The following is a 21,592-nucleotide window of genomic DNA, read 5'->3' as shown; positions in this document are numbered from 1 at the left end:
TTTTCTTATGGGGATGGCAACAGACCTGCACCTCCAAGGCAAAACCAGAAGCTCTAAATGAAAACCACTCCAAGGAACTAAAATCAGCACATAGTTAAAAAACTAAAATATAATAAAGCTAAAATCTTTCCACTAACCTCCCCAGAACAACTAATCTGCAAAGTAGTATGTATGCATTCAGTATAAATGACATCCGGCAGTGTCAAAAGATTTGGCAGTAAATGGAAATAAAATCCTTTTTTTTTTTAACAGGCACCAACGGCTCCTCCTCCCTGGAAAGTTAAATTTCTAGCTTACCTAAAATGGAACAACCATTTGGGAAAATCTTTCCGTGTGGAAAATTAATTCAATGTAATAATGCCTTTATACTTTTTAGAGCCTAATTCTGGAACAAGCCCATCCACACTGACTTCTACTAAACGAAGAAGTCTGAGATAGCGCCACAAACAGATTAGTGCAGATCAGGATGCTCATTTCCATGTGAAAGTTGAAAGAACAGGAAGTTAAGCATCACACATCAATCATCTTAAACAATGACATATCTCTTGCACAAAGTCATATCCTAGTGTTTTCTCACAAATCGTCCATTATCTTGTCTAAACCATAACAGGAAGTCCTCTGGTACATAAGTACCACGTTTTCACCTTGTCTGCTCTTTGAGCCTATAAGTAAAATAAATTGAGGTTTTGGGTTTATTATTACCAGAGAGCTAAGAACGCATTTCTTCATTTGGGAGCACATGCCATACTTACGACAGCAATTTATGAGATTCTGTAATCCAGATATTTTTGTCATGAGATGTACACTCATTATAACTAGTATTAGAATAGATTCCAGATACTTCACATGCAGTAAATGGGGATCAAACCACATTATGTATTTGTACAGCAAGAAAACAATTTTATCCTCTGTAACCTCAGCACAGGGGTGATTTCAAGATGTCACTCCAAGGCTAACAAATGACAAGAGCACAAAACCAGCCTCAGCAAAGACTTGAATCATTGTGAGAGATCTTGATCTCAGAATTCCTTCCTATTGCATATAGGTATGGAATGCACTGTCATAGCAAAGCAGGACTGAAGGAGAGTTGTGGAGATGGGTAACACTGCCCTAGCCTTCCTGTGACTTTCAGCTCCGCAGATTTGGCCCCTAGCTTAGGGTGAGGTGACTGCTTCCCAGCACAGTGGTCTTCTGGGGCTGCACACAAGTTTGATGGTGGCCAGTCAGGCACAGTGAGCACTGGGGAAACACAAGGTGGCCTTGTCCCCAGGGGCAGCCAGAGGGGAGAGCGAACAGGGGACATCCTGTGCATCCTCCAACTCGAATGAGACAGGAAGGCCTCAGGTTGGGGAGCAACATGCTTTGTATTTTTTCTGCATTGATGCTGAGTTACTCTTGGTGTGATAGTTAAGATTGATTTAACGTATCTCCACTCAAAAATGCACATACCTTGTCAGGTATTTAAAAATCTGAGATTTCTAGACATCTTAACAATTAGTTTAAGTGTTAGAATACTTTTTAGTCAACAGAAATGGAAAAGTTTGAGAGTAGAAATGGGTTACAGCCATCTACTGGTGGCAAGCCTAACCACCAATCATATTTTAATTTGTATATCACAATATTATATTGTGTTATATTGTGTTAAATGTTATATTTCCTCTGCTAGGCTGCTAATCTTTAACAGTAGCATTGCCATAAGGATTGCACAGATGTCTATTCTTGTCACCACAAGTAAAGATATGTTAAAACGCACAGAACACTTCTTTAGAGAAGGTGACTGACTGACTGACTGACTGACTGACTGACTGACTGACTTCAATAGAGCCAATTAAGATCTGTCTTATTTACTGGAAAATCTTCAAACAAGTCTTTTAGCTAACAGGAACCAGCTGCCCCTATCTTGCTACTCTTTCAGCACTAAATTTTTTTCAAATTCCTCCATTTTATCTTTATCCTAATTCTTCCAGGACCATGTAACATCACATGTAGAAATGTCCACTTTTTGCAATGTCAGCCATTTATAAAAATTAAAAATACGGCATTTAAAAAATATAATACTACATTATTTTCACCACATTCTTAAAAAAAAGTAATATAGTCTTATGCCTTCATTTAGTGTAGACAGACCTGCACAGCAATCCGTGTGTGCAGACACATACACAAATTAAAGAACAGGCACAATGTCTCAGCAATAAAGAGGGTTTTCACTGCATTGTAAAAGACATAATTTTTCAAATGCCAGAGGTGGTCACACTATGGACTAAGAAATCCCCAAAAGAATAAAATAACAACAAGAAGAGTGCCCACTGCACTGTTTTTTATTTCACATGCACCATTTGATTTCACATACAAGACAGATGGAAAAGTGCTGTGTGCCTAAGCTTCTCCCATACACTTTCCAAGGAAGAGGACATAAGAATTTGAATGCTCAAAGCCTGAATAGGACACTTGCAGGTGAATATGCATTCACAGAGCTGACATTCAAGCTTGCATATGAAGGAAGTCCAGCTGTGTTGATGCAAAATAAAATCTCTTTTAGTCCCATCCACAGGGATTTACTTGTCCCACCTGTATCTGGATCCTCACTCAAGCAACAGATAAGTATTGAGCAACTCAGAATCAGGTAGCAGCTGGGGTATCAGCTGAGTAGCAGATTGTATTTTTGAGGCCAGGTTGTAGAAGCAGATTGCAGTTAAAGGATCATCCAACAACAAGATTGAATCTTGCTTTACTATGCACATCATTTAGTGGCTGTAATTCAAGGTCAAACTGACAGCCCTCAGAGGAAATACAATCCCAAACCAACAAACATGCCAAGCTCTTTTTCCCTAGCTTACTTTGAATCAGTGTCTTCTAGTTCAAACGTGTTTTCCTTTCACATTTCTTCATTCATCCATTTGTTAGCCTTGTTCTGGACACAGGAACAAGGTGTCTGGAACAAACTGGTCTCAGACACCATCTCATCTGTCACCTCATCAGGAGTGTTGAGGCCACCTGAAATGTATTTTTGGCTTCAAAAGTCACAGTAGTTGGCTGCAGTGTGGTGCACAAGAGGACTTTAGGCCAGCCTAGATGCTATGGGTAATTTTAACTCCACTTGCTATAACTGGTCTTAAGCTTTCCATCTTCCTTATATATTAGTAGCCTCAGAGAACACTATGTGGCTTAATTTCATTTTTCACATAGTTGAACATTTGCTTATTTCCAGCTCCTTTTCTCTCCCCATCTGGTAATAAATGATGGGAAGTCCTGTTAGCAGTTGCAATACCTTTGGGAAGTTTGATGCCTGTAATTTGTGTCATGTATATTACCCAGTTGTAATCTGTTATGATGACTGATGGCTTGTTCAAAGACCTTCTAGGCTGAATATTAACTCTAGCACTGGCAGGAACAGACTGAATAGAATAAGGATTCATCCCATCTCCAAGGTAACCCCAATATCATTTATAAATAAATAATATTTATTTATTTATTTATTTATTTATTTATTAATAAATAAATAATAAGTTAAAAAGTAGATAAGATAAAAAGGTAAGATAAAAAGATGAGATAAGATTTATAAATCCAGGGAAAGAAAGATACCTGCAGATGTTTTCTACACAGAATGAGATCAGTAACTTGACTAATTCCAGCTGAGTATTTTGTATTCTTCAAGCTTTGTTCCATTCATAAACTGAAAGAATTACTGTGCTGGTTTGGTTGGGGTACAGTTAATTTTCTTCCCAGAGGCTCGGATGGGGCTGTGTTTTGGATTTGTGCTGAACACAGGGTTGATAATACAGACATGTCTTTGTTATGGCTTACAAACCACCATAGCCTTTTCTGTATTTTGTACTCCATGCTGGTGAGGAAGCTGGGGGTGCTTTGGAGGCTGGAAAGAGACACAGCCAGGAGAGGTGACCCAAACTGACCACAGGGATTTTCCAAATTATATGGCACTATGCTCAGGATATAAAGTGGGGGAAAGAAGGTGTAAGAGGGGTATGTTGGGACTGAAGGCATTTGTCTTACCAAGTCACTGTTACCTGTGATGGGACCCTGCTCTCCTGGGGATGGCTGAACACCAGATGCCTGCCCACTGGTAGGGCCGAATGAATTGTTTTGCCTTACCCTTGTGCGTGACTTTTGCTTTCCCTGTTAAACTCTTTTTATCTCAACACATGAGTTCTCTAGCTTTTACTTTTCCAATTCTCTTCCCAATCCTGCTGGTGGGGGAATAAGCAAGTGGCTATGTGAAGGTTGGCTGCTGGCTGGGGTTAAACCATAATTACTCACACAGCAAAAAGAAAAAGACCGAAAAACAAGAGAAGACAGAACTTAACATGACAAAAAATAAGTAATAATATTAAAGAATTAAGTAAATTTAAAAAAAAAATAAAAATTCTAGGGCTACCATGAAAAAAGATCATGTAGTGGTAGGGTAAGAAGTAATGGCATTAAACTGAAAGAGGGTAGATACAGTTCAGGTATTAGGAAAAAATGCATCACTGTGAGGGTGAAAAGGCACAGAAGCAGGTTGCCCAGGGAAATTGTGGATGCTCCATCCCTGAAAGTGTTCAAGATCAGGTTGAATGCACTGAGCAACCTTGGTCGAGTGTCCCTGTGGGTAGGAAGTAGATGATCTTTAAGGTCCCTCATAATCCAAACCATTCTGTGATTCTATGATATGTGGACATTTCTGAACTAAGCCAAATCTGAGGTAAGCAATTCTGCTTTGTTTTTAGTTTTTTCCATGATTTTGCATCTGGAATATCATCATCAGTAGATCAGGACAATTTCTTTATAGTATGAAAAAGGTTTTGATAAAGCAGTGGTCAAAAAGAGCTTTATATTGCAAAATGTGATTCACTTCCCATCAAGTTTTTGAGACATCTGACTTTTACATAGCACTTTACAAGATTAATCCTAGATCTATGTCTATTGAAATCTATCCCATGCTATTTTTTCTGTTCCTCTTTGTGGTTTCATTAAAAATGGAACTTACCTCTGTAGCAGTACTTCCTGCTGTACTTCCTGACGTACAACTACAGTGCTGGTTTCCCTGGATGCAGAAAAGGACCTGCCCTGCATTTAACCTCATTAATGAAAATTGAGAAATAATTGTTTCTCTTGGCTGGACATTTGGTTATTGTTCAGTCCACAGACCATAAAATGTGTTTGTTTAAGGTTCAGGGGAGAGTGGAGGTCAGAAAAGAAATATTATTAAAAAGAAAAATAAACTTTAGACTAATTGGACTAATTGTTATGACAGATAAAGTTATGAAAAAGAAACAAAACCTGTTCAGTAAGTCACAAACCAAAAGTCATCAGGAAATTCCATATCCACAGATGTTCTATGAGTGCTGAGTGCTGGAAGGGTCACTATTTTCTTTAACATCCTTTTAGCTTTAAAAGGGATGTAGTAGCTTTTTACATTTATTAACCAACATTTATATTTCACTTTTTAAGCAGTGGGGAAACACTACAGAAATGTGTATACCTTCTTAAGTATTTTGTTGATCTAATTTCTTACAGAGCACCCCGTCCTTCAAGGATACTTTTTTTCAGATATATATTTCTGTGAACAATTAATTTACTTTAATGATAAACTCAGTCTCTGGGGCTACCCATCTGTAATAGCTCATTTCACTCCTTAGTAACTTCACCGGCTTCAGTCAGTGTTTCTGAATGCTGCTAAACATGCTGGCTGCAGAAAAAAAAAACAATAGGATATTTAGATTTAGCCAGGTGTTGAATTTTAAGCCACTGTAAGTTACTTTATTGTACTGATTAGAAGCTAGTTCATTTTCTGTACACAAAATAAAAAAAACCCAAACAACTCCCACCCCACATGTACACTCAATAGTAGCACTTCAGCCACAAAACCATCGAATTGGTGATAATCTTGGAAGTTTTTCCAAGTGAAATGATTCTGTGATCTGTGAAATGACCCCTGGTTATCTAACCCTCTCCAGCTGTCCAGAAAGCTGCAGGGCCATGCTTGCTGCTTGCTCTGAGGCTCAACCCAGCACTTCTACTGCCACTGCTTCCACAGCTGCTGCCACTGTCACGTCTCTTCCCACTCCACCCTCAGCAGGGGCAGCAACACAGCACCAGAGAAGGGCAGTAGCCCTGGTGATGCCAGCAACAAGAAGGAAATCATAGACCACAGCAGAGCTCAGCTCTTGGGGTGCCCAGAGAGGAACAGAACTGAACCTAAATGTGAAACAAAATGCTATTTAAGTAAGCTTAGAGTAATGCAGGCATCATTCAGCAAGCTGCAAATAGGCTTTAAAATTAATTATGCACAACATAATATACTACAGTAGTGATTTTAAATACACTTGTTTATAGCAAATGACAACTATTTCTGACACAACTTTATTATCTTAAAAAAGAGGCAGTCATGGTGCCCTTCAAGGATGAGAATGTGTCATGAACTGTCCCAGTTCTTGTTTGCTTGCTGACACATGGGGTTCATTGAAGTTTTTGTGACACAATATGAAAATTTTATTTTCTTTTTTTCTTCAAGATTTTTAAAAAATTAGACCTGTGTTTTTGCAGAAGCTTTTCCGGATACCTAGATTTTACTTCTATGTTTAAGCCATAGGCTGCCCATTGTTTTGTCAGGTCTATTCTCAAATGTAATTGTATGAACTGTAATTGTCTGGAGGAAAAAATACGTGTTTATTATGTACTATTTCCCAGTGATTAAGTGATTAAGTCATAGCAGGGTAGCAAGATGGGCAGCAATTGTATCCTTTTTAATAATTTTGGCATCCCGCCTGTCTGTACTTACACAGAGCACCATGTTATGCTAGGCTGTTCAGGGCACAGCATCACTCACAAACATCTGCCACAGGCTGTGATTGTGAACCCTTCAAGGAAACAGGAGAGCCAATCTAATAGGCAGTACTGTTTGGATGCAAGAAATAACACTTTCCCAACTTTCTGCTCTGGTTTTAGTGGAACACAAGTCCTCTATGTCCAAACCCTTCAGGATGAAAAACAGCCACTGACTTTAAAGTGAGCTGCCTGAATTAGCATGGGCAGCCCTCAGGAAATGCTTATCCCATTGAGTGAGTTCTCATTATTGTTTGTCTGTTTTCATGGAATAGGTCAGTTTTTGCATCTCTCCTTTTAAATATGTCTAACATTTGTAAATACCTTGTCTCTCCCAAGTCTGAGACTAGCCCAGACAGCTCACTTCATGCATCCAAAGGGAATACACTGATGTAAAGGGTGTCTCAGCTCACTATGACATGATCCTAAAGTCACTTCTGTTCAATCTGGAAATGAGGATTCAAAGCAAAGCAATTACACAGGACTGACTAAAATGACACAGACTTTCCTCTTGTCTAAATGAATGTGAACAAGAGTGAAACTGCAGAAAAATAACAGTTCTGTTGAAAAGTTCTGAGCACATACCCTTGGAAACTTTTAAGAGGCTAATAAGTAAGACCATCTGAGTGAAAGAGGCTTTTATTCTCAGCTTGAGACTGCAGTGGGTGAAACTGATACCCAGCCAAATTAGTGTCAGGCACTCTCAGCAGAACTGAACTCTCTCATTTAGTAGTAGTTACTACTGTTCTGAAATAAAAGCCTTAGCTAGTGTGTGATTAATACTGTATATTGATTTGGTGAGAGCACAATGAAAAAGGATTTAAAAGGTAATTATATCTGCCAGCTTGAAGAGCTACTTTTTTTGATGAGCAGAACAGCAAACAGAAGGCAGGAAGTCGCTGAAGAGAAAACCAGCTAAGGTGTGAAAATGTCTGTATACCAAGAATGTCTGTAGGCAGGTACTGAGATAAGTAAGCCAGCTGAGGTTGCCTTTGTGCTAGTGAGCAGCAGCAGTCAGTGGGCTCTCCCTCCTGCCACAACCTCCAAGCCAATGCACTCACCTTTCAAAATATTGCTGATTGCTAAAAGCAAATTTATAGTTCATCACAATGTGAGGATATCAGTACTTTGCCAACACATGGCATCTTCTCTCTGCATGTCCCATCTTACACTAGTTAGTACTTAGAAAACAAATCATCTATGAATGCAAAGAAACCCCAGACTGGACTGTTAAATTCTGTTTTCACAGTACTGATGTTACCCCATTTACAGCAAAGAACAAAAGTACACACTGTTACTTTGTAAAAATTATACACTAAAATCCATGCAGATACATTTAACCTTCAAAAGATGTTAGCTGACCACTCCATCAGTATTGAAGTTATGACCAGTGTGCCTACAAATTAAATTAAATTTGTTATTTGGTCAAAGTCACAAAAAAGAAAGAAGCAGAACTCCAGATGTAGTAAACTTAATACATGAACCAAAGCTTCATCCTAGCATTCATAAAAAGAACTTCTGCTCACCAATACAAGTGTTCACATTTTAGGAAATGGGAGAGGTTGTTTTTAGTTGCACACAGTTGCATTGACTCATTCTGGAAAGTTTTTGTCAAGATGAGTATACACATACTAACTTCTACTACTTATCAGGTACTCCCCACCTACCAGTAGTAGAAATGCTAACAGAACACTTTATAGTATGTTAGCTCTTCTACTAACAATAATAACAGATGGCTGGCTCCTCCTGCCTTTGAAATAGAGCATTATTAAAAAAAAAAAAAAAAAGGAAAATAAAAAAGAGTCAATTGTTAGGGGACTGAAGTAGGACTAGATAGAAAACATAAAAATAACAATATGATTCACCTTTTAGCTAAGAGTCTGAGTTCAGTGTTCCAGTTAAGCAATCTCTTCTTAAAAAATGTCAAAATAAGTTTTCAGATTAGTAGGCAATTTGAAATACAGGATGTTTGTTTGTCCAGACTACATTTAACTTGGTGCTAAGCAGAGTATTGTGTTACCTAATTCAATACCTTGGAAGTGTAAGCAATGGAACACAGTGTAGTGTTGGTGATCGTCAAAGGGAGGCACAGCTGCTTATAAATGCACTAAAGCATATTGCTGACAAAAATTTCAAGTTTTTTTATTGCATCTTTCCATTCCTTGGCTTTACTTTTTAACTGAACTCTTTCTCCCACGTTGTTAAAATGCTGCCTTAAGGAAAAGAGGAAGGGGAATCCATCCTCCTGAAAGTCCAAGACCAAGGCAAGGGGGCAGGCTTTCTAGTTTGTACAGTCTTGTAAGATTTTCGTTCAGTCATTTCATTTCAGAACATTTTTAAGGTCTTGGCTTAAGCTGTGCTATTCCATTTGTTATGGCACTAGAATAGCTACAGACCTACTTATCAAAGATTTTTTTAAGAGTAATACTCCTAATGCTTATTAAACACTGAGGTCTTCACAGGCTGAATACTGCCAGTGGGTTTGGGGATCTACTTCCCCAAACATTCCTCTCCCCAGAAACAGAAGTAAAAATAAACATTAATGGATATTTAATAGAAAGAGTAAGGAAGTAAAAGTGAAGGTAATATGTAGAATAACTGGAAAACTACATAGCCAGTATTGAGACCTGAGACTTCTGAAACTGAAAAAGGTCTCACTGGGGAAGGGCAGAAAAACCTTCAACCAGACTTTTCCTGGGGGAGTTATAACCTGTAGAAATTGAGCCAAATAGTCTGAATTCAACACTGTTGCCAGTAGCTACCACTCATTTGTTACTTACTACATTTTCCCCACCTCATAATGACCTGCTTGTCCCAGGCAGAAACACAGTTCAGAAAAACTGCACACTTAGAGGAGTTTGGTTACTTTTATTATAACTCTTGCCTGAGCTACATCTAGTTTTATCGATACTGGGTAATGCCTCAAATGAAGGTGTGTAAGAAAGCCTCATAATTTAGTCTAGCAATAATATTTTTTACTAGGTAATAGACTATTTGTGTCATCCAGACTAGTCCAGAACTAGTTTCTATCTAGTAGTAGTTTTCTCCTTAAGGAGCACTGCAATAATAGGTAAAACAGTTTTTCCCAGACTTCACAGCAGTTAGGACAGACTATTACATTGTTAATAGAAAAGCCAGAGAACGTAGCTGCAAGTGTACTGGCCCTAGGCTGTTATTTTACCTATGCAAATAGTTGCAACCCATTGCATACAGTCTCAGAAATGCAAGAAGAGGAAGAAGGCTAATCCAGAAGGCAGAGAGCTGGAGGGGGAAGGGTGTGCAGTGGGACAGCAGCAGCAGGACAGTGCACAGCCACAGGCAGGAGTGAACCTGGCAGCTGGTAAAGAGCTGCCCAGATAAAATGTTCACTCTAAACAACAGCCTCTCTGCAGGCTATCTTGGGAAGCAGGAATCACCCAAGCCTGGTTTACGATAACCAGTGGTGAGGGAAAGGCATTTGCTGCCACAAGCTGTGAGCAGAGTAAGTTAGGCTTCTGTCCTTCTGAGCCATTGCAGAGGCTCGAGGGAGAATTCTTAAGAACAGGAAAAAAACCCATGCTTTAGACATGTATTTACTTTCAAACTAGCTCTACAAGAAGAAGCTACCAAAAAACAGACATGGTCAGGTTTTCACTTTTCTTGTTAATATACTCAGAAAAATCTCAGCTTGTCAACCTGGATCACCAAATGACTAATGTTTACTTCTGACTTGCCATGTGCACCCAGTTTCTAACTCTTGAGTGACCTTGGCGCAGCTGACAGAAATGTCCCTCAGATGAATCCCTCTGCTGGTGACTGCAGCAGTTGATGACCACTACATTCAAACACTTGTATTTCCCAAGCAGAGGCACAAAACAGGCACCTTGTAACATCTGCATGTTCAAAAGGATGTGCAAAGTTTGTTCAACTTCTTGGATAGAGCTTATTAGATATTAAAAAACCCACCGGAGACCCACAGATTTTCCAAGTTACACATAGCAATATTCATATTATGATGTTTAAATAACCTGTAGTTTTCTACATACATTAAAATGTTTTTAGGTTTGCCTCTTTTTTTTATGAAGCAATTAGACTTGTTTGCTCTTTCTTTTTTTATCACATGTTGTCAGCTGCCTAATAGAACCTGTGTTGACTTCCTTATTTGTGTTTCTTTAATGAAGACAGAATGTCCAGCCACTCAGCAAGCTTAATAATTTACAAAAGCAAAATCCTAGGTGAAAGCAGCCCAACATAACTCAATAGTTTTTCTCGTATACACTTGCACATCTCTCTTAGTCTTCACCAATAAATATGAAGGGCTGTCACACATCTGCTCCTCCATGTACACCACAAGGATCAGTGGAATGATAAATCAAGCTGGTTAAAGCAGTTGCCAGTATATAGGGTAGGATCCTTGTGGCCTCGATGACAGGAGGATGCCTATCACGGGAGCACTTGCAGAAACTGAGTGGCCTTCGTGCTTCTCCACTGGAAAGGAGCAGGTGCTGGAACCATATGGGCACTTCATGGACTTCAGATCTGGATGTATGGAAGTGCAAATTAACAAAAATAGGCAGACCCTCCAAAGCTTTTTCTTCCCCCTGAATTTATAAAATCTTTCTACAACTCACACTAATAAGTGAGTATGTGTATACTCACTTAAAAAAAACCAAAACGAGTAGCAGTGAGATGTTGTGTTACCAGATTGTGAACCATCACTGAGACAAAGCTAAAACTAAAAGAACCACAGACTCTGTATTTTTGTAGTGTACCTGAAGAAATTCATAGATTTATTCTGTTGGGCATAAAAATGGTTGTATCCCTGGGACAGCTAACTTAACATCCAGCATCCCAATAGGCAGCAGAGCAACAGATGCAGATCTTTCAAAGCTTGACTGCAACATAAAAGCTTGAATGCAATGTAACCCTGTTCAACTCTGGCTTTGCTCAAAAATTTATGCAGCTATACATATGCTATATATTTATTAATATGAGCCTACTGAAACACATCATATCACACCTGTCTACCTAGGTGAGTTGTTGTCTTAGGTTGCAGTGCAAGATGTAAGTGAAAGTGTGGATTCCATTACCATCTGTTAAAACCAGGTGTGGCACTGTTCTTTATCTCTTCCACAACCCATCCTCCCTCCAGGGGGATATCTCCTGTTAATGGGCCAGTGAGTCTCACTGTGTGGCTGATAAAATTACATCATCCCATTGGGAGATGCTCCACCCATGGGGAGGAGCCAAGCATTCCTGCCTGGATATAATCTGAGACTAGAACACCACATTCCTTTTTCCACTGGATTCCCAGAGGAAGACCAGACTGTTCTATACCATCACTGGACCTTCAGAGGAAAATTAACCCTTCTACAGGATCACTGCTTCAACAGAACCACATCTGTCACTCCAGGAGGGCTGCAGCCATTTAATCAGACTGCTAACAACATCCTGACTAACAGGGTGTCAGGTTGTATTCTGACTCTGACAGTGGTTTTTGTACTACTGTATTTTATTTTAATTTTCCTATTAAGTAGTAGTTGTTTGCATTTTTTTTATTTATACATAGTAAAGAACTGTTATTCCTACTCCCATGTCTTTTCCTGAGAGCCCTTTAATTTCAAAATTATAATAATTCAGAGGGAGAGGTTTACATTTTCCATTTCAAGGAAGGCTCCTACCTTCCTTAGCATACACCTATCTTTTCAAGTCAAGAGAGTTGTCATCACTCTGTTTCACCGTCTCTGAACTTCAGGTCACTAAAGATTCTGAGAAAACTTCTTGTGCTTCCTCAAGATTCCCACTGCACCACATTCCTACTTCAAGGGACAGCACTTAAAATAGAGCTGTTTGAATTAGAAACATGGAAAACGAAGCCATTCAAATTATTCATTTGAAGATGGCATAAAGTCAGGAAGCTTATAAATGGAAGAAGTGCTGGTGAACGGCAACAGGAAAATAAAAACACCTAATATGGATTAGTAGCAGTAGTAGTTAATAATAATAAATTATTATTATTATTAATAATAATAACAACAACTACTTACCAGGCTAAACAAACCAGAGAGTAAAAAGTCCAGAGTAAGCTATTAGGGATGCAAAAGATTGTCTCTTGTGGTTTCTATTCAGCATTCACAAAAAAAGTCCACTCTTGCTCTCATCCTACTCCTTTTCCTAAGCTGTTTCTTGTCACATGAGAGGAAAATAGAAAACCAGCTTTGCAGAAAGTGAAGCAGCTGAAATCACAGTGGAAAATGAGAAGGATGTCTAGGCAGCCTCAGAAGGGAAATTCTGAGGGGGGTTTACCCCATTACCCTATTTTGTCCCTGTCTGATTTAGCACAAGAGTGCTTTTTTTCTCCACCCCCACCCCAAGACTTGCTAGATCTGGCAAGTAAGTTAACAAAACTGGTGACAACATTGTTTCTGTGGGTTCACATAACCAGCCTCACGTATTTTTTATTTAGCAGGACAAAGTAATGTTTATTAAGAGCAGCCTGATCTGGTGTACTGGTTTTGGCTGGGTTACAAATTACCTTTCTTCATAGTAGCTTGTATGGTTCTGTTTTGGATTTGTTGCCAAAATGACAATGACAGCAAACAAATCACAGAATCATAGAATGGCCTGAGTTGGAAAGGAATTTAAAGATCATCTAGTTCCAAACCACCTGCCATGGACAGGCACACCTTCTAGTAGATGAGGGTGCTCAAAGCCCCATCCATTCTGGCCTTAACCAGGGGAGGGGCATCCACAACTTCTCTGGGAAACCTGTTCCAGTGCCTCACCACTCTCTCAGTAAATTTTTTTGTAATTATTGCTAAGCTTACAATAGAGTCAAGCCATTTTCTGCTCCTCCACCCGATCCAACAGCAACTGGGCATGCACAAGGAGTCGGGAGTGGAAACAGTCAGAACAGTTGAACCCAGCTGATCAAAGAGATATCACAACCTGAGCATAAAGCATCATGCTCAGCACACAGCTGGGGATGAAAAGACTTTTACCCTTCCAATTCCAGCTGTGTGGAGTGAGCAAATGAGTGTCTGTGGCAGGACAGCATCTGTGAGATGGTAAGAAAAGCAGAAAGCTCCCCATCTAACAGGAGCTGTGAACTTCTCACAGTTACTGAGTGTCATAGCCTACCAGTCAGAACAGAGACTCCAAATCTCCAATTACTGAAAACTAAACAAAGTTCTATTTTAAAAGAAAATTTTCCAAAGAAAATCCATTCCACAGCAAACAGCAGCAGTCATTATCTGCAAATCTTACCACCTGGGAAATACAGTGAACACCTGGATAATGTAACCTTACTGGTGAACCATGTTCTGGGTTTAGCTGTTCAGTGACTATCATATATCAGTGATGGAACTCCACCAAAGCCAACTCTTCTGCTTAAGGAGTATCATTAGTGGATCAGCAAGGTCTCACTAATTTTGCTGCTTGATCCCAAAATCTGCAGTGTTCAATTCGCTTTTTTCACCATACTGATATTCTTTCCTGTTCCAGTGGTAATGCAGTAGGAAGTGAGCCAATAGATAATTTGATGCCTTTTTATATATAGATATAGAATAGGTATTTGAGGCCTGTATAAATGTATGCCACCATATACCACTGTGACACCTTCAGGAGATGGCAGCTTCTCCTCCGAGCACTGCTATTGATCTGCCAAGTTATACAAGAACCCTCTCCTGAGGCGAAAAGTTTGGGTTTTTTTCATTTTACATTGCATTTCTGGTCTCCATTTTTCCTCCTTGGTACAGTTCATCTCCTATTCTGTCATTTCTCTCCTCCAGCTATTTTCCACTATGAAGCACCATATTCCATATACTCCTCTATTGCTTCTTGCTCTTTCCTTTCTATATTTAATTTGTTTCCTAATTCACACTTATGACGTCTTCTGACTCATGCTTATTCTGTTCAAATCACTAAGAAATGTGCAAAATTTCTTTTTCTAAATTTATGCAACATTTCCTGTTTCTTCAGCTTTCTCCTCTGTGCTGTCTACACAAGGGCTGAGTGGGTTTTACTCTACACTGAGTGAACACCAGATTAAGCCACTTATCTCCAGGGATTCCATAATTTCTTTAAATAAGGGGGGAAAAGAACATTTGAAACAGAGCTCACTTGTGCTTCTTTTAAGTAATGGCTCCAGGCAAACAGGCCTGCTATGCTTCAGGTTTCCCCAAGGAGAATCAGAATTTGGAAGGAGGCTGGATTCTCAAGCAGGAAGATGCCTGTAACTCTACCCTCCCCCAGTTATTTCCCTGACCTGTCCTTCCCTCCCCTAGTTTTCCTTTCTCTGACTGATGATTTTAGCAGTGCTCCTTATTCTTGCATTTTACTTTACATAAAGGCCAAATTTCACATTAATATTCTCTGTGTTCTTTCAGCTGACTGTTTAAGACAATGTTATTCATACTTCAAAGGGATGAAGGCAGAGATGAGGTTTTGTAGTCTTGATGGCTTAACACAGGTCTGTGCTAGAAAGCCAGCACTTCATTTTCATTCAGAGAGTCTGCTTTACATGCCAGGCCTCAGGGAACAGCATGGGAAGTACTCTGTGGATTACTCTCCTGCCACTGCTGGAGGCTGCTTTGCTTGCTGCAAAGAGGCAAGGAGATAAGGTTTTGACACAGCAGATTTGAATTTTCTTTCAACTGATTATATTTTAGCAGTAAATTTTGACTTGGCTACATAGACAGTACTGAGAAGTGAAATAAAGGAATAAATTTAATTCCTTTGAACAGTGTAGCCTGAAAAGCTTAGAGTTCAAGTTTTTCTGACAGACTAGATAGTGCATGAGAAACACTGAACTTTTTTTTTTTCTGCAGCAGCCCCCCACAGAGGTCACAGCTGGTCAACTCAAACACAACAGAAACCTCATTCTTTGCAGTCAGTATTTACTCCTAAGACTGTTCATAGGTGACTAGTGTTGTGTTAGGACAGGCACATGGGTCTATTGGTCTATTGCCTCAAGGCATTTAAAAATCATCCAGAAATAGTGCTGTGCTGCATTCAAACTACTTGTTTGTAACGTGGTATTTGCTTGAAATGACATTTCTTCTGTCTTTACAATCCAAATATGATGCACTATAGTGGTGACATAGGACAGTGTGTTCCCACACCTAACATAATTCTGGTTTCAAGACCAAAACCTTCATCCTTTGAAGCCAACGAAGACCCTGCTAACAATGCAAGTATATGCACATATTAGCATACAAAATTGATTTTTTTCTAGTAATAATAGTTTCATTAAGAAGAAAAAAAGGCAATTTTGCTTTTGGATTCCTGTTTTATATAAAAGACCAAGACACTGGATTTTCCAAAATTAAAAAAAAAAAAAAAAAAAGAGATTGCAAGTGTGCTTGTAAAATCAGTCATGTGGGTTTTTTTCCTTAAAAATAACAATTGCTACAGGATCAACCAGCAGATACATAAAAAAGCCTACAGCAGTCTGCACTTTCAAATGTACTGTCATGCACCAAAAGTCTTGAGAGAGGTTCTGCCTTACTTCCACAAAGCAACATTTAACATACTTATCTCATATACAAGAAAACAACAAGGAATAAAAAAATGTTATGAGTTTGAGGCTGTAGTTCCTTTTAGGTCCTCAAATTTGGCAGAGCACAGCCCAGTCAATTCTACTGCTTGGGCTGAATGGACAAACCAGAGTCACCAGGACTGCTGGAGAATTCACACTGTGGGAGCAGTAAGTGACCACTTCTTCTGAAATGACTGAATGTTCCTAGGAAAAGTAAGTCTAAGAACCAAGCATAATTTTCAAACACAAATTTTAAACATAATTTTTAAAGAGACTGCGGTACCTTTGCAAAGTAATTATTTGGGAGGAGAGTTTGTATTTTGTAGTGGTTTACCTTTTTTCAAGGAAGGACTACATAACTAAGTCATAACAGTGCAAACAGTATTTAACTTCACAGTGCTACTCTCTGGTCATTCTGAGAAATTATTTCCTGCATGGTAACTGTATTTTGCAATGGGAACAGAGTGCCAGAAGGGTTGCATGACTGGAGGAAAGGGACAGTGAATGAGAAGTAAAACTGCTAATCTCCTGATTCTTGTTCAATTGGTTTAATTTGTGCCAGGCAATACAGGGACACCCTTCTTGTTTCTAGAAATAAATAAATATGGCTGCACAGCTAACACAATCTGATCTGTCATTTATCCCCACTAGTTCCACTAGTATGAAATTGAGTTCAAACTAGTATGAAATAATAGTTTGAGTGACTTCTAACACTCAAACTCATAATTTAGCAAACATCTGATAAATCTCCAAACTTATCAGTCAAGTAACCTATTTTCAACAAGCATGAAAGTTTTGTTTAATCCAACTTCTTTGACTCTAAAAAGGTCTAGAAGCACTCAGAGACCTGCTTGCAGGTGAGTGGCAATTAAGAATCACCTTTAATCTCATATTTGGTGCCTCACTGGACAATGCTCAGGATAGCTCCAAAAATCAGCCAGGTTTACTTAAAGTAGGGGTAGTATAAATTGGCCCATTTGGCACAGATGTAGACTAGCCTGTGGGCACAATGCACCAGGCTGGTGAGAGGACTGCATGTCCACCAGCTCTGACCCCTTCCCTCACTGAAGTCAGTCAGGTTGCTAACGTGCTCAGGGTGGTTTCACAGTCAATGTCCACCTGCCCCACAGCTTTTGCCTTTCTGACATATGAGATGGACTATGTGCATTTGATCTTTACACAATGGCATGGACACAAATTAGAAAGAAATTTAAAGAGTTCCTTCTGCTTTCTTTCAGGAACAAAAGCCAGGATTTTAATACATGGAGATGGGGAATGATACAATGAGATGCAAAATTGAGTTCATTTCAGTTTTTGGAAGAATAGACAGGGAATGCAAAGGAAAACAAAAAATGTTTAACTATGCAAAGAACTGATCTGAACCAATCAAGTGTTCCCATGCACACAGAGAATAAAAAAACCCCACAATTTGGAGCTGAAAGGAAATATGACCAGTGGTACGTTGCAATTCTTTATTTAGATTCATAGGTATATATATCCATACAATGCTATTAGATATTCTTGTATTGCTTAATCTATAATTTAAGTCAGCATAGGTATTTTAACAAAAAAAAATTGCAACTACTAATTTATATTTCATCTGAGCATTCTGACACACAGTAGAAAAAATCCATATATAAAAGCTTATATTTGTGCAATTATATGTACTATGTTTCTCTTTCAACAAACTACTGATTTAGCAATAATGGTTTGTTATTGTTAGTATAACATAGATTTGCCATATCATTGCATTAAAAAATGTTTCAAAATATATTAATAAGCAAAGATAACCATACTTTGATCCTGCAGTCATTTTTAAACTATCACATCAGTGCCCCATTTTGTTTTAATGTGACATCTGGCTTAAATTCCTTTCATCTTAGGTTGCCACTGTTATTTTACCCATATTAATCACATTAAATTCATAACTTTGCTACTTAGTAATTTCACACAAAGCAAGTAGAATTAAATTCAACTCTGAGCTGACGTCCAACACTAAAATCACCAATATCTTATACCCCACTTAGGTCTCAAATAGTGATTGAAGATTTGCACTGAACATCTGCTTTGTGGTAAACTTCTCTTCTAGTGGAAACTTCTCTCATCTATTGCATAACACAAGTCACATGGCTTGTCCTAGGAGGCTTAAACTACAGGTCTACAAAAGATGCAACTTCATGCTACTCAATGCTTTTAATAGTTTAGATCTTAATGAAGCTTAATTAGCATCTGTAAGTCAATACAAATATTTATCTGTACATAAAACATTATCCCCAATATACTAAGTGACAGCACTTTTATAAGGCAGACACAAGCCAGGATTCAAATATCTGAGAAAAGGTGGAAACTACCAGACCCACGTTTAGGACAAGGTCACAGAGCAGCAACAATGGTCAGCAGGATTTCACAGAATCTCTGTGACAATTTACAGGAACTGAGAGAAAAGATGTGGTACAGCAGACTAGCAAGTAAGACAGAGATACCAGCAAAGACTGCAGAGGGCACGTATTCTGGTTTTCATGCTGGCCAATAAGAAAGCATTCTTTTGCCTTTCTGACAATTATGTCAGTCTTCTTTACAGCAGCTGAAGAACTGTGAACACAGTGATAGATGCTTGCTTCACTGCTTGCAGACTACCTTGCAAACACAAGACAGAAACTGACAGAGTAGGAAATGTGCAAACCACAGAACAAAAACCTTTTAAATGAAGGACAGAATAGAACTTCATGCTCAAAAAAATGAAGGCTCATGCTTTACTGCCAGTGCTTAAACTTTATGCCCCAAGAAATATTTTGTTTTGTTCCCTTTAATTAATAATTCTGAACTGAAAGCAGGGCTAGAGTTAGACGTTACTAAAAAGGTGCAACTTGTCTTGAATTGTTATGTCTAAGGATTTCTTTACAAAGTAATGAATCCACAGGTGTAATTCTAGCGCATACAAGAATCTTGTGAAAAAAAGAGTATTTCAGAGAGTATGTAATCATAAGATTTCCATTAGGACTTCCAAAAGTCAGGTGAGTCAGCAGGTGTGGAAAGTGCATATGTGTATTAATTAGGGTAAGAGAAAACATTTGTCATATTCTTGACTTGTCTGTTTAAAGCAGACAAACAGAAATCACTCGATAATTAATTTGCACACTCCTGAAAAAGCATGATCTGAGAAACTGAAGCCATGTCCCAGTAAGGAGCAGGACTTACTGAAGTATCTTTTGTGCCAATAAATAGGACAGCAGGAAACAACCAGCACTTAAGTTTTTTCCTTTTTGTGTTTTTACTGGTGTGTTCTGTGACACAGACAATAAATAGAAAAGACTTTCTTATCTAATAGAAACATCTGGAGCAAGATTTTAACAAATATTCCTAACAAATGAGTATGACTCCCAGTTTTCAGCTCCTAGTAGGAAATAATATCTGATTCATATTCAGAGAATTAATAGCCTTTACAATTGGAGACAGGATGTCACTTTAAGACTCATAACTGTAAAAAAAGAAAGTGTTCTGGAAGAAAAAGACTTGGAAAGCAACAATAAATTAATGCTTCAAGGGTTTTAGAATACATGAAGGTCATTTATGGGATTAGCTGCTTCTAGAAAATTATGCCTAAAATAAATATACTAAACTGAATTATTAAAATAAAATTAATTTCATTCATCCTCTGGGAAGTCTAACGAGACTAATTATTATCTTTTAGCATATCACACTTTTCTCTGACTAAATAAAAAAGTCATTTAATGAAGACGAAAAGAGTTTTCAGACAGCAAGGAACACAGATTCCTCGAAGCATGATTACTTTGAGCCCTTAAGAAGGGCTCTTAAGAATCATCTAGTTCCAGCCCTTTTGCCTTGTGCAGGCACACCTTTCACTAGGACAGGCTGCCCAAAGCCTAATGGCCTGTCAAATTCAAGAAAGTCCTGCATGATTTCTAGAATTATTTTTAAACAATAAAGTTGCTGCTGCTCTGTGACACAAGCAAACTAACACTTACTGTAACAACTAACTATTGTGTTCAGCTATGCATAAACATTACTATGCTGAAGACAAAAATGAAAAAATCCCCATCCTCATTGACCTATTCATGAGGCACACTGTTGGCAAAACGGTATCCTTTTAAACAGAAATGGCACACACACATAGAAACCAATGCTAGATGGTATACTTCTCCTAATGAAAACTGTTCCTGAAAACAACAAAAATAACCAGGCCTCAAAATTCTGCTGTTTCCATGGCAAATAGGACCGGCCTTTTTGGTCTTCTTGAACTTCTGAATGACAGGGGAAACTTATAAACCAAACACAATTGATCAAATCACTTATTGTACAGCATGGTTGTGATTGTCTGGGTGATGAAAATCCATGTGAACCCTCTTCTTCAAATGCCTGGCAATGATGCTTCTTATTTCAGGGTCATGTCGATGCTATTTAGTAAAGACAAAATGACAAAGAACAACAACAACAACGAATTAATGAGCGCTCTGAAAACACTAAAATAACATGGCTAATTATTTCCCCAATCCTGAGCTCTCACAAAGTATCTGAGTATCCTTATCTCCCATTTACTTCAATGCAGTAGTCTGAAATAACTTACACAAATCCTAGCTACATCTATGAAAGTGCACACCTTAGTAAGTGCTGTTACTATTTTATTGAAATCAACAACTACTTTTTCAGCAATTCCAATCTGAAGTAAATCAGTTGGAGGAAGATCCACTGGTGGAATGACATAACAGTGTGGCAGGAATGGGTACCCCTAAAAATGTTCCTAAGTGTACAGTTTTGCTATTTAGTGCAAAGCATATGCCATGGAGCACTTCAGAGGTATTCTTTAGAGGAAGAAGTTGTCTTCATAAATGTTGCCTCAAGATACGATCTTCCTTAAAGAATACATCATTTTAAATTTCCTCATAATTATATTTCATATTATTCGTTCAGAATATTCATAATAATTCATAATATTTATGAACTGTTACACAATTATTCTTCTACTAGGAATTACTTCACAATATTTCCTTTAAAGTCATGAAGAAATGCAAGGAATTGACCAAAATAGAACAGGAAGCATGACAATAGACTGAAACCTTTGAAACAGAATGAAAAACAACAGAAGCAAACTAAGTGCTGGGCAGACTCCAGAGGTGTTCCAACAGAAAGCATACAGAAAAAGAGTCTGTAAAACTGCTGTTCTCAGAGTGAGGGGATTTACATAGGATGCTATTTCCTGAACAAATAACAAAAAATAAGGGATATGATCACAGG

The 21,592-nt window shown here is 38.4% G+C and overlaps 1 protein-coding gene and 1 long non-coding RNA gene across 10 annotated transcripts in view; both read right to left on the bottom strand.

The window, feature by feature from the left end:
- Positions 1 to 8,019: 8,019 nt before the first annotated feature.
- LOC147648421 (uncharacterized) lies at positions 8,020 to 11,980 on the bottom strand. The gene is made up of 2 exons (XR_015280464.1): positions 11,892 to 11,980; positions 8,020 to 11,340 (listed from the first exon to the last, which is right to left on the bottom strand). It is a non-coding gene; the product is annotated as an uncharacterized LOC147648421 (long non-coding RNA).
- Positions 11,981 to 17,799: 5,819 nt separating this feature from the next.
- The window catches only part of PRUNE2 (prune homolog 2 with BCH domain), a 132,137-nt gene continuing 128,344 nt past the window's right edge, over positions 17,800 to 21,592 (bottom strand). For all 9 annotated transcript variants that reach the window (XM_086869259.1, XM_023943467.2, XM_023943468.2 and 6 more), the window contains one exon: positions 17,800 to 20,754. In XM_086869259.1, the coding sequence (XP_086725385.1) occupies positions 20,733 to 20,754 (22 nt within the window). In that variant the 3' untranslated portion in view covers positions 17,800 to 20,732. The remainder of the gene's footprint in view (positions 20,755 to 21,592) is intronic.

This window comes from Cyanistes caeruleus, chromosome Z (genome assembly GCF_971803275.1).
Source record: "Cyanistes caeruleus chromosome Z, bCyaCae1.hap1.1, whole genome shotgun sequence".
In the NCBI taxonomy this organism is placed as follows: Eukaryota; Metazoa; Chordata; class Aves; order Passeriformes; family Paridae; genus Cyanistes; species Cyanistes caeruleus.
The sequence above is the reverse complement of the archived record's forward strand: the minus strand, read 5'-3'. Positions and strand labels throughout refer to the sequence as shown.